Raw genomic sequence first — 14094 nt, 5'->3', positions numbered from 1 at the left:
AGTACATTACAGTCGGAGGAGAATACTTCGAAGAGATTTGAGTTTCATGTGTACTCTCAATAAAAGTACTCACACGAAATAGTCTGGAAACTTATTGAAATGACCTTTTATTGTTTTTATTTTACTTGTACTTTGATTCATATTTTGAATGAGTGGTTTTTCTGACAATATGGTGAAGAATTGATGTTTTCTGTTTTTTTTTGTTTTTAATTTATCCATATAACAATTATTCTGTGTAAGTTTTGACATTTTAGTATTATTTGTAGTTCCAAATGACTCCATATTTTATTTGAATAAAAATGTATGTGATCGCGTGTAAAATATACACTGGAAATATGACAAATCTAGCGATAGTTCACCTTACAAAGACACACTTTTCCTTGATCTAATGTCAATATCATTACGTATATATAACAAACTGTATAAACCAAGGACAATTAGCGCGGTCGTCTTTGCTAAAACTTTGCAGAAAGGTGTGTTCGGTAAAAATGGACTTGAACTGTATTACTTCATAGCTATTTGATTTAAATATATATTAATTAAAACGAAATTAAAGTCGGGAATTTTTAAAACTTTCCTCTCACATGCTAGTTTTAAATGAAGGTTCTAGAAACAAAAAAGGGGAGTCTCCCATCTGTAGTTTTATTTGATGTTACGATTCACAAGCATCCATTTTTCAGAGCCTTCTGTTTTATGTCTTTGAGCACCTAAAGTTCCCCCCTCTTAGTGTTAGTCTTGAGGCGTTCTCATTACTCAGTGTCAAACTCCACTCTTATATTTTTGATTCCCAGCAAGTAACTATATCAAATTGGTGTTGAAATTCCTTTACTAACCCACAGATGAGCTTTTTAACTTTGCAAATCAATCGATATGTACACGACGTGAGTAGTATTTCAACCAATAGCGACGAAAACAGGTGCAGCTATAGACCCAGCCACGCACATCTTCCTAATGAGCCTGGAGTTCTTAATCGGGTATCAACGTGTCTTTGTGATCATCATCCCATGTTCTTGTTTACTTATGACACGAAGTAGCTTCACATTTTGTCTGGAGCGATTTCCCTTAATAATAAATAATTTATATTGGTTGTTTTTTTACAACGTTTCACCTTATATAAAAAGCGACCATTTGGAAAACTTTATGTCCAATTCGGAATGTCGAACTGAATCTTTGTTTAATCTAAAGTGTATATTATTCTTGTTCTATCAGCCATAACAGATATAAGTGGTAATTGCCGTTTTTATACTTAGTTATTATCATCTCTAAATAGAACTGAACTTTCAATTTATTGAAAACTATCACTAAGAACTGGTTGTCACTTAACGGTTTTATCCATAGCAACATATGTCGATGTTGACTAAATCACAATCAAGATCAGGATAGTCGTTCAGAAATTTCCAAATGAAAATTTATTAACACAAAAAATTCTGAAACATGAGAAATTAATTAAGGTCGTGTTAAAATTGTTACAATTATTCATGGAAGTAAATTATAATTAGACGGTTTTCTCAACGTTTAGTGTATGAAACGTTTTGTCTTTTCGTTCTATCTATCTATATATGTATGTATATATGCACATATATGCATATATATATATATATGGTGAGTTATGAAAATATATATCGCAATTAGGCTACACAAATTATTTCGCGCTTAATTCTCGTGAGAATTCGTCAGTTTAGCGAGAATGAAACTTGGAATATTCTGTGTAGCTTAATTACCATATATATTTTCATTACACTTCCTAGCTCTACCTACGTATTGAGCACTGTTGAAGTAAATACTGAAAATTTACGCTTCAAATTATGTATTCGTATATTAATGTATGTGATTAATTGAAGTAGTCATATATATATATATATATATATATATATATATATATATATATACATATATATATATGCGTGTGTGTGTGCGCGTGTGTGTGTGTGTCTGGGTGGGTGGGTGTTGGTGTGGGTGTGTGGAGGCGTCTATGAATATGCATATTGTTTAATGCAGTTAGATGCATATAAAATTGAAAAAGAAAATACTTACAAAGACAGGAGACCTGATAATCCGAGAAATGGTTCATTCGCTATTTCTCTGATATTGTTAGTTGCAAGATTACTGGAAGTAAAAAGAAGATTGATTTTAAAAATGGCAGAACAAGACTTTAAATAACCTTTAACTGGTTGATATACCGTAAAATCAAACAAACACAAATAAAATCATAGATTGATGCAATAAGACGAATTAAAAGTAATCAAAGATAAAATGTAATCGCAGGACGGATATTATGTCGGGGACTCCCCGTATTTCCTCCTTTAACAGACAACACGCAATGCATCATACAAATATCTATGCGTGATGTTGCCAAGCTAATCAAGAACCTTGAGTCCAGTAAAGCAATTGGCCCTGACGGTATACAAATTATAGTGTGGAAAAAAGCTTAAACCTGAACTTGCCCCCATACTTACAAAACTGTTTAAGCGTTGCCTTAACGAAAAGTTCTTCCAAACACCATGGAAAACCTCATCAGTATGACCTGTATTTAAGAACTCAGGTGATAAGTCATCTCCCTCTAGTACAGACCAACAGGTCTCCTATGTGTCATGATTAATTTGCTGGAATCCATATTAACTAAATAAAGAAGTAGTAAACCACCTCAGCAGAAATAACCTTCTTAGTGACATGCAATATGGTTTCCGTTCTGATAGATCTACAGCAGATGTGCTAACGGTTATATCTCATAGGATTAGTGAATCTCTTGACAAATGCTTCCTGTCTAGGGCAATTGCTCTTGACATATCGAAGGCATTCGATAAGGTATGGCACAAATGCCTACTTCGCAAGATTTCCAGCTACGGTATAATTGGAGATATTTTCTCAATTATTAAATCATTTCTCCCTGATAGGCTCATAAGAGTAGTAGTTGATCGGCAGAAATCAGAGGCCCACTGTATTAATGTTGGAGTCCCTCTGGGGTCCATTCTGGGCCTAACTCTCTTCTTGATCTACACTAATGATTTCCCAAAACACATACTTAAATCATTCGTTGACATCTATGCTGATGACACGACGATCTATAGCAACACATCAAAGGCCGTAAATGACAAAGTTCTCTCTAATTCTCTCTCCTCTGATCTTGAACGCGTGGTACAATGGGGAAGAGGTGGCTGGTCACTTTTAATGCATCCAAAACCAAGCTTCTATCTTTACATCATCAACGCTTGGATCCCCATCTGGCATCAATTGAAATGGATGGCTTTCGTCTTGGGGAGGCTCCATGTTTTGACAAGCTTCTGAGTTTGACCTTTACTCCTGATCTGAAATGGAACACGTACATCAAAGTTCTCTCTGATTCTCTCTCCTCTGATCTCGAGCGCGTGGTAAAGTGTGGGAAGAGGTGGCTGGTTACATTTAATGCATTTAAAACCAAGATTCTATCTTTACATCATCAACGCTCTGATCCCCATCTGAAATGGATGGCTCTCGTCTTGGGGAGGCTCCATGTTTTGACAAGCTTCTGGGTTTGACCTTTACTCCTGATCTGAAATGGAACACGTACATCAGGTCTGTTGCCAAGGTCGCTGGAAAAATGGTTGAATCCTTTTACCGCTCCAGAAGATATCTCACTGCTGATACAATTCTCTATATAAAAGCCAAGTACGTCCAAGGATTTAGTACTGCTTCCACATCTGCTAAAAACAGCCTATCCTGCCTTGACAGAGTATAAAATAGACTTCATGTCTTAGTGGGGTATGTCCTTTTCTCTTCCCTGCAACCTCTCTCCCACAGAAGAGACGTTGCGAGCCTATCTTTGTTTCATCGTTATTTCCATGATAGGTGCTCGTCTGAGCTCCAATCGCTGCTCCTCACTCGCCAATCTTTCAAGATAAACACCCGTCTAGCTGAAACCACTGTCAATAATTGTCCCCACTCGTGCATAAATCAAAACGTAGATTCCATGAACAAAGTTTCTTTCTTAGTAGTGCATGCCTGTGGAACTCTCTTACAACCTAACTACAAATTGGATGTCTTCAAGTCAAACATAAACAAATTCCTGATAAAACGCCTCCTTAAGTAAGACACTTTATCCAATCTCCATTACTAACGATTACCGCGATACTATCCCATTGATTACTGTACACACAATAACCTTTATTCCCGAGTGGCTTCCGAGCCTTGATAAGTTGTATCTACCATGTAAAAAAAAGTGCTGTGATGGAAGTACAGTTGTATAAATTTTCTCATACTTTTCTTCAAGCTGGGGATGGGATATCCTAGCCAATGCCAAACAAGCACCCGCTGTCTCATACATTCTAATAGATAAAATCTTTTCAGAGTTCTACCCATGTCTTTAATTTTAATTGTCTGAAACTTTCTTATAATTAGTTCTCCGGGTGCATTTGCCAGTTGGTTCTGTAATTACTGAAATGATAGAGATCTTAAAATTTCACGTTCTCTTCATGTCGTACATACGATATTAGTATTTCGTTACCTTTTCCTCTCAGACCTATGTAACAAAGCATCATTGAGAACACTAACTCCTACAGGGTGGAACGATAAAATTACCGCTCTAGAGAATACGACATGATTCCATCTTTGTTGCAGACCATCTATTAGTAAGCCATGTATAAAAATCCCTAAAGCGATGGAGGCCTTCAATCATGTCTGTAACTGACACAATGTTAAACAAACGAAATCGGAGACGTGCTGCTGTACAACTCATATTCCCTAAAAATGCACATCGGGACGATTCAAAGCTTGAGCATACAGCTCAGTGGATCGGATCACTCTTTGGAGGTGGTGGAGTGGAAGCTCAAGCCCTTATGTCACCGTCAGGAAGACCCGGATCAAAGAGTTCCTCGAAAAGGTCTATTCAATTATTGATGAAACTATTCAACGGCCTATTCGGCATATTTGATATGTAAGCGTCTCACACACAACTGTGAAATGCATGTTGGAAGAAGGACTTGAAGTGTAGGTCATACAGGCGTTAGACAAGCCAGATCTTGACTGAGAAGGCAAAGAAATCTCAGGCTAATCAGATTCGTCAGGTGGATGAAAAAACTTAATCATCCCCAAAAGGCAAACAAGCTCTGTTTTTGTTTTGCCAGAATGAAGTACACAAGAACTAGCACCATTGCAATATATAACAGGAACGTGCCTAGGGTGAGGAAAACAATGTTTCCGGCCTCTGTTATGCTCTTTTGTGTGGTTCCAAGTGAGGGCCACATCATGCCAACTCACATCTTCGAGGGCTTGAAAGTCAACACCAAATGTACCTGGATGTGCTGGAGATTGTGGTGATCCATCGGTGCAATAAAGTGACCGTAGGCAGACCCTGGGTTTGGCAGCAGGACTCAACGCAGGCCCACAAATCCATGGAGGCACAGGCTTGGCTTCAGAAGGAGTACTACGGCTTTGTACCCTTCTCTCACTGGACCCCTCTTCTCCTGACCTGAACCCGTTGGACTAATCCGTTTGCTCATACATCGAGACCATCACCAACATGGCCTCCCACAACATCAAATCTAGTCTGACCGCCGTATTTGATTTTTTTCAATAAAAGTTTTTAAGCTGTGATGTTGTTTTCTTTAGGGCGACAACTTTATCATTCCACTCCGTACTAAAATTGCTATTTTCTCCTTTAGCCTCATATGTTTTCTAGTTACGTGGTTATAGGAATTGCATGTACTTTAAATAACTCAACGAAACGGCCCCAGAGCACTTTGATGATCTGCTCATGAGTGGATCCAATCCTAATTTTGTGTGATTAACTCCAATATAATGATTGTTAAAAAGTCTCCTGCATCTTGGAGTCAAATATAATTATACTCATATATAAAAGACACTTTGTCTGCACACGTGTGAGTTCGTTCCTTATAGACTCCGAAACGGCTGGGCTTTTAGTCTTTGAAATTTTACACAAATGTACTTTATGTGTCTCGAAGTGTTTCTTGATCGGGTTTGTATCGGAATGCCTCCAATAAGTATCGAAAATCGATAATCGAAAAAATTTATTTTAAGAAATAAAAGTCCGATTTTTACCAAAACATCACAAGAAATTTTATCACCGCAGAGGAAGAAGGAGCTGACGATTAAAATCAACAGTAGTTTTTTTAATGATACTTTTGAAATGAATGTTTCTGTTTAGAGAACTACTGAATGATAATACTCGACTTTTATATTTTAAACTTTTATTAATGCTAGTATTTACTGTCTATTTTAAATCAACAGTTGACTCTATACAGTTTAAGTAAGACTACAATGTTTTGTGAACTAAGTCACTAGCGGGAGGCATGTGATGCTTTCTGGCCGTGCCCCTGGATGGGTCCCCGACTTTGGAAGGCAATCAATCGGTTTTATTTCCAAATGGGAGATTTTACCGATTTCGATGACAATAAAAGTATTGGAAATGACGAGCACTCGTTCATCTTCATTCACTTCCGGGCAATGTGGAGTCTTCCTGCTAGTTAAATAATAAGATCGAAGAAAGAAATTATCCAAATTCTTTACAATATTAAGCGTCGTATCCAGACCAGCATAATCGGACGGTAATAAAATGAAAACTGTAGGATATTATGACTGAAACTTAATGGACAAGACAGGTGTTTAACAGAACGATTGCATCAAGTAGTGTTTGATTGCAAAAAGGATTCGGTATTTGTAGAGGAATCAAGTAAGATATTTTCGTTTTGCAATTATTTAACTATTTTTAGGATTTCAAGAAAATGCCGGCATATTGACCTGCTCAGAAATGTTATTCAGTCTATAGACCTGGTAATTAATCGGATGGATTTTTAAATGTTACTAAAATATCACAGCTTAACAAGGTCTAAAGCACTATTTCCCTAATAAAGTTTCAACTGTAAATGCTGCCTGACATATATTAACGAATAGATGATCCTATTTAAAACAGATATGATGACCACAAGATTTGCTTAGAACAATATTTTATATAAATTAGATTCAGCTGAGAAATAAACTTAATCGTTTTACCAAATAAAATTATAAAAACGGATACACCTTTTGTTTAACTTTAGCCGGTATTAAACAATAAACAATCATATTCTGTAAAGCAACCCAAAACAAAAAAAATGTAATTAAACGTTAAATAAACTAATTTTAATTATTGTTATTTGCTTAGGAAGAAGTATACTTCGATATTTTTTCCGGAACATTCATTGCTATTTTTCGCAGCACATTACGTTCGACAATCTATAAATATCGTCGATTTCTCTCCAAAATGTACATTGGTTTCTCATTAGATTTTTCGATGAATTATCACCGGATTCATTACTGGTTTCTTATCGGAACTTTCTTACTTTCCTTCCGAGTCTTTAGTCGATGTTTTTCTTTTTTTTTTTTTTTTTTTTTTTTTTTTACATCTTTTGTGGATTTCTTTCCGGAATTTTTCCTTGGTTTCGTAGCGGAACCTACGTTTGTATTTTCATCCGGAATTTTCTGCTGGTTTTTCATTTGTTTCCTCTCAAACGTTTTATTAATTTCTTTTAATCGCACGTTGTTATTCATCGGTCGGTATGTCTGTCCGTAACAGTTTTGTGCTTGGCCTTTTTGGTTAAGATCAAAGGTCTGTTGTTAATAGATGCTGTTCTTAGCTTTTCAAGCTTTTCTTGGCCTTTTGACCAAGATCAAATTGGTCTTCTGGCTAAGATCAAAGTGTAGTATCTGTTCTGATACCTACATCGTGCGAGGCAGTGCTGTTCTGGCGACACATTCTCGTGCCCGGAACACCTGACAAACTTTTTGGGTCGCGTTCTGTCCGCACCCACACTTTGTCTGTCTTTCTCTGCTCTCCCCCCTCCCCCACGGGGGGGGATCCGAGCTGATAATTTACGACCTTCCCGCGAGGGAGGGTCGGAAACACCTTCTCTCTTCCCTCCACTAACTTCCCACTCCCTCTCTCAGTTCTATCTCCCCTCTTGCCGCCTTTTGGCGCCACCTCTTTTTGGCGCCAAAGTCGGCTCCCCACTTTGGACGCTGATTCCACGTCACTTTTTTCAGTGAATTTTTTAAAAGAGGGACCCAAAACGGACACCCCCAGCCCGGGGGCCACCAATATGGATACCCTCAGCCAGGGGCCCACCAATATGGATACCCCCAGCCAGGGGGCTACTGCTCCCAAAGAGGACGAATCCCCAACAGGAGAAAAAACAACTGCTGATGGGGCGTACCGCCCGGTTATGACACCATTGGACGCTCCCCAGAAGGGGTAAAATTTAACAACAGCTCCCCCCGAGGGCGACTCCCCCAAAGGGGAGCAAAACAAAAATCGGTCGTAGCATCTCACTCCAACCACAAAAAGGAGGAGGTGCCAGACCAAAAGGACAATAAAGGGGACAGCGCTCCCCAGGAGGGCTGCTCTCCCAAAAGGGGAGCAGATCAAGAAAATGCGGAGCATACCGCCTGGACCTCACAAACGAGGAAGGGGCAGATGGCCTCAAAGTAAACAAAAAAGATCATGCTCCCCAAGAGGCCGACTCCCCAAAACGGGAAGCTGCTCCCGAAAAAGACACTAAAAAGGGAGCCGCCGCCCAAAAATGTGACACTCCCACAAAAGGACTGACCAAGACATCTGGGGAGGCAGGAAGTGTCGCCAATAAACAGGCAGGGGCGACCTCCATAAAAGACCAAAAACGGTCTAACCCCACTAAAGACCCCATACCAACACCAACAAGAGGGTCTGCGTGGGGGAAGACCGTAGAAAAACAACTGTCCCCTCAAGAGTATAGAGACCTGTACCTGACAAAGTACAGACAATACATAGAGGGGGCAGATATAAAACCCATACCAGGTGCCTGGGAGGCGATTGAGGGCAGAGTCCTGTCCTTTGCCATTTCCGATATACCGGAAAACCGCCTCCTAAGGATGAAGAAGGAAGACATGGCGGGGCTCCTCCACAAACTTAACATCCCAGTACTATACCTGTACCAGAGGAGCTTCGCTGTGTGGGACATCCCTCTACCCACCAAGGATGATGCGGAGAGACTCTCCCTCCAAGAAATAATGCATGGGAGAGTCAAACTAATACCTGAATACCAGGGCAAGAGAAGGACTCGGGTGCAGGTATTTAATGTGTCAACCCAAATACCTGCGGAAGTATTAGGATGTCTCTTCAGCCAGTACGGTGAGGTAGAACAGGTGACCCCAGTACGGTCAAAAACTGGGACTCACCTGGGCTGCTACACAATAGCAATGAGGCTGAAGAGGGAGGGTGTTCGAGCAATACCACCGCTGCTGACATACAAAGACGCCAGCATAACGGTAGTGGTGGAGGGCCGTCGTCCACACTGTTGGTTCTGCCAAAAGCAGGGCCACATGGCTAGGAGTTGCCCCCAAAGGGTAACCCCTAATCAAACAACCCAAAAGGCGGTCACAACCCCTGAGACAACGCCCGAACCAAAACAGGCGGCAACAACCCCTGCAACTGCAGCACCAACCCCAGCTCCAAGGAAAACCCAAACCACCCAGGAGGCCAAGGGGGAAGAATGGAGCATGGTAGTGAGACAAAAGCGGAAACACATAATCCCTTCTGCCACCGTCCCACCACCAGTCCAAAAATCGAGGCAGGAGCCTCTGCAAATGCAGCAACAGCAACAGCAACAGCCACCGCAGCCAATGCCGCAGAAATAACTGCAGCAACAACTACTGCAGCAGCAAAATCAGCAAGTGCAGCAGAAGCAGCAGCAGCAACGACACCAGCGAGAGCAGCAACAACAAAAACAGCTGCAGCAGCAAATAGAGGAGCAGACACAACCAACGGTCCCCACACCAATCGAGACGGGGATCAAGCGGAGAAAAGACAGCTCCTCTGAGGATGAATTCGCAAGTGAGAGGGAAAGAATGAAAAAGAAAAACAAAAGAAGAAAAGAGGAAGAAAAGGTGGCCCCCACTCCCTGTGAACATACACCACCCCTAACAACAAAATCCACTTCCACCACCAAACCACACACTGCACCAACACCAGAAACCCGAACCAAAACCAGACACCGCACCAACACCAGACACCGCACCAACACCAGACACCGCACCAACACCAACACCAGACACCGCACCAACACCAAACAACGCACCAACACCAGACACCACACCAACACCAACACCAACACCAGGCACCACACAAACACCCGTCCCCACACCAAGGCAAACTGAGCCACTACCCCAAAAATAAAAGGAAAAGAATGAACCGAGGGAGGGGAGAGACTCCTCTGCCTCTTGCAGACCAACCAGACTAAAGGTCCTTGCCCCTGAGGAACTATGTAATGTAGACCCTCTATCTGTGGCCACAGACATTTCCCATCGGCAGAGGAAAGACTTAAAACCTCTGCTCGATTACAAACAGATAGAGAGGAAAGATGTAAATATCCCCTCAAATTTCCCGGACGCCCCACTCCTAATAACTTTTTTCAGAACTCCAGAGGCCTGAAAGACCAACTTGTGGACAAGGCTGCAGGCCGCTGAAGGGGCGTTTCCGGGAATTGAACTGGTGAAAAAAAATGACCCTTCTCTTGATGAACTGTCAAAACAATGCAAGGGAAGGGTCCCCGTGTTGGTCCATCCGTCACTCTACAGGGCCATAAAATTAATTTATCCTTTGGACGTCGGCGGCATTGCGAGAGAAGGTCAGGATATGAAAAACCTGACCACCTTGAGCATGGCACATAACGTCGGCGTCCTCTCCCCAGCTGACTTCGGAGCTGAGTGTGACACACCCCAAGGTAGGTACCATGGCTTTGAATTTGGCTAGTTTGAATGCGAGGGGCTTGAGATCACCGGGCCGGGCGGCTCGCCTCCGGCACGACCTCTTGTCCCTGGGAGTGGATGTGGCTGCGATTCAGGAGACGCATTTCGTTTCCTCTGTGGACTGTCAGGTGCTGCCCAGAGATTTTGAGGTTTTCTCAGCATATGGCAGCCCGCAGGGGAAGGGAGTTTCCGTGCTGGTTAAACGTACCCTGTCGGCGACGGTCGACGTTGTCTATAGAGATGCGGTGGGCAGGCTGGTTGTGGCCGATGTTGCCGTAAAAGATTCTGTGTTTCGGGTTATCGCGGTTCATGCGCCCAGCACCGCTCGTGAGAGGGTCTCATTCTTCAGTCAGCTTGACGCATTTGTAGATTGTCGGAAGCGGGTAGTGCTAATAGGAGATTGGAACGCCATCTTAGACCCCGAGATAGATAAGGTAGGAGGCGATGCTAGAGGATCGGAGAAGTGCGAGTCCAGCCTGGCTGATCTGATGGCTAGATGCGGTCTGGTCGACAGGTTTCGGTTCGAGCATCCGGGGCGGGAGATGTGGACGTGGACCAATAGCGTTTCCTCCTATCCAAATACCTATTTGGACAGGATGTTAGTTAGGAGAGGCGAAGTAGACTTCTTATCTTGTCCAACGTTCACTTGGCTAGGCCAGACGGACCATAAATTAGTTATGGCCCGGCTGAAGCTAGGAAATAGGCTTAAGTTAGCGGGGTACTGGAAGTTAAACACTTCCCTTCTGGAGATACAAGACTTCCAAGATCAGTTAAGAGAATTGATTAAAAAGCCACTCGTGGGGGCGGTTACCGGGAGTAAGTGGTGGTTAGGTCTCAAAGCGAAGATCAGAAGCTTCTCCGTCAAGTATGCCCAGCGCCTCGCACTAGATAAGGCCAAGACGAAGAAGCAGCTAGAGCAGAAACTAGCCCAGGCTACGGGGGAGGGTGATAGGGTTAGTCAGGAACTAGCTAAGCAGGACCTTCTACGCGAGACTAGTGAGCGTTACGAAGGCCAAGTAGTTAGAGCTAGGCTTAGAAAGATAGGCAACGAAGCAGTCAATTCTGATGCAGACGTGCGCCGTGAGGTTTCTAGGCGTGGCTCGGACAAATATATTGCGAAAGTCAAACATCCGGATGGACGCATCCTGGAATCGACTCGGGAGATCTGCGAGGGGTTTCGAGAACATTTCGAGAAGCGTTTTACGCAGCACCCCGATCTTCCGGTCTTTGAGTTTAGCGACTATTTGGCCGACTCTCCCCGCCTCGAGGCGGCTAGAGCGGCTGGTTGCGAAGGCCGGGTGACGGAGCGGGAGGTCTTTACTGCGCTGAAGCAGGTCAGCTGTGACAGATCGCCAGAACTTGATGGTCTGCCATATGAACTGTACTTGAGGCTGTCGCCCATGTTTCTGCCTCTTCTGACGGATATGTTCAACCATTGGTTTGCTCAGGGATCCATCCCAGGGCAGGTGACCAAGGGAGTGATCACATTGCTGAAGAAAGGTGACGGGCATGGAGGGGAAGAGTTAGACGACTACAGGCCTATAACTCTGCTAAACAGTTGAAGATTTTGGCCAAGGTCCTGTCGAATCGGCTGCAGGTTGTTATCGACGAGTTGGTTGAACCGGAACAGAACTACGCTGTGAAGGGGAGATCGATGCAGAACAACTTGCACCTGATCCGCACGATCCTAGAGGGGGGAATAGATGACGACACGGAAGCTGCGCTGATAAACTTAGATCAGTCCAAAGCTTTCGATAGGGTCGACCATCGTTTCCTGGCATCTGTCTTAGAGGCCGCTGGTTTTAAACCGGACTTTTGCAAGTGGATCTCCATAATGTATCGACAGCCCATGGCTGTCGTGCAAGTCAACGGAAAGCGCTCGAAACCCTTTGTTATCTCTCGGTCGGTTCGTCAGGGTTGTCCGCTGTCGCCCCTGCTTTATGTCCTGGCTTTGGAGCCTCTTCTCCGCAAGCTGAGACATGGGGAGGCAAATTCGGCCCTGCGCGGAATGGCTCTGCCTGGCGGCTCAGCTGCCAAGGTATCCGCGTTCGCCGATGATGTCACGATCTTCGTGTCGGGCTTCAGAGACATTGAGGTCGTGTCGGAGGCACTCACACAGTACGAAAAAATCACGGGGGCCAAGATAAACCGCAACAAGTCGGTAGGACTGCGGTTGGGCGCATGGAGTGGCAACGCAAACCTCCCTGCGCCCTTCAGCTGGACAGATGGCCCGGTCCAGATCCTCGGCGTGTGGTTCGGACCGGGTCTCCAGCTTGACAAGAATTGGTTGGAGGTACGGTCAAAGGTGGAGGCTGCAGTCAATTCGTGGCTTCCTAGGAAACTTTCCGTAAAGGGTAGAGCTGAGGCGTGCGCCACTTACGTCTTTCCTCTCATCCTTTACCGACTGGCCGTACTTCCCCTGCCTGCACAACACCTAAAAGCTCTTGTCGAACTCTTGTACTCGCTCCTTTGGGACAGAGGAAGACACTGGGTGAGCAGACAGGTCTGTATTCAACGTCCGTGTGAGGGAGGCTTGGGAATGCCGGACTTGAAGTGTCATCGAGATGCTGAGAGGCTGGCCTTCCTGAGCCACTATATGCAGGATGACAAACCGTGGCACCCCGTGGTTACTGCCGCCTTCCCCGACCTCGTTCTCGACCCTTCCATCGAGAGCCGTCGCAGGCCGCGGGGAGAATCTGCCTACATGAAAGAGTGCCGAGCCGCGCTAAAACGACTACCAAGGTCCAGTGACCTTGTGACTGCTACCCGTAGGGAACTCCACAGGGATCTAGTGAAGGGGGCCGCTGACGACCCGTTATGCGCGTGTTTGGGGTGGCAGCAGAGTGAGATCCGCTCCGCGTGGATCTGGGCGCCAGGTTCGAGTCATCTGAACAATTCGGAGTTCTCTCTGACCTGGCGATTGGCCCGAAATGCACTTCCACTCAACAACATACAATGCAGTTCCGGGTTTTTGGAGTCGCCTGATTGTCCCCGTTGTGGGACAACGACCGTAGAAACTACGGATCATGCTTTCTTCGATTGCCGCGAACTCCGCCGCTACTGGTCGTATGTCAGCGGAGTGACGGCTCGCATCGATCCTGAGCATCCTCGCCCAATTACTGTATCCAATGTTGTGGACAACATCAGGCCGCCGTGGGACCCAGAAAGACAAATGGTCTACGTTACGATCCTGGCCGTGGCGAGAATGGTGATTTGGACGTCGCGTCTGCAAGGTTGCCGGGGGGTGTTGTCTTTTTCTGATTAAGATCTGATCGCTTTCTTTAAACACCAACTACGGGTGAAGATCAGATGTGATAGAAGAAGGCTGCATCGCGCGGCATTTGA

At 44.1% G+C, this 14094-nt stretch overlaps 1 protein-coding gene across 2 annotated transcripts in view; it reads right to left on the bottom strand.

Moving 5' to 3' along the window:
- LOC145293721 (G-protein coupled receptor GRL101-like) overlaps positions 1–14094 on the bottom strand; it is a 761328-nt gene that overhangs the window by 191792 nt on the left and 555442 nt on the right. For both annotated transcript variants that reach the window (XM_080140164.1, XM_080140165.1), the window contains exon 16: positions 2035–2106. In XM_080140164.1, the coding sequence (XP_079996290.1) occupies positions 2035–2106 (72 nt within the window). The remainder of the gene's footprint in view (positions 1–2034; positions 2107–14094) is intronic.

Source organism: Euprymna scolopes, chromosome 15, assembly GCF_053919585.1.
Source record: "Euprymna scolopes isolate OS-2025 chromosome 15, ASM5391958v1, whole genome shotgun sequence".
Taxonomy (NCBI): domain Eukaryota; kingdom Metazoa; phylum Mollusca; class Cephalopoda; order Sepiida; family Sepiolidae; genus Euprymna; species Euprymna scolopes.
This window is presented reverse-complemented; position numbering and strand designations above follow the sequence as displayed.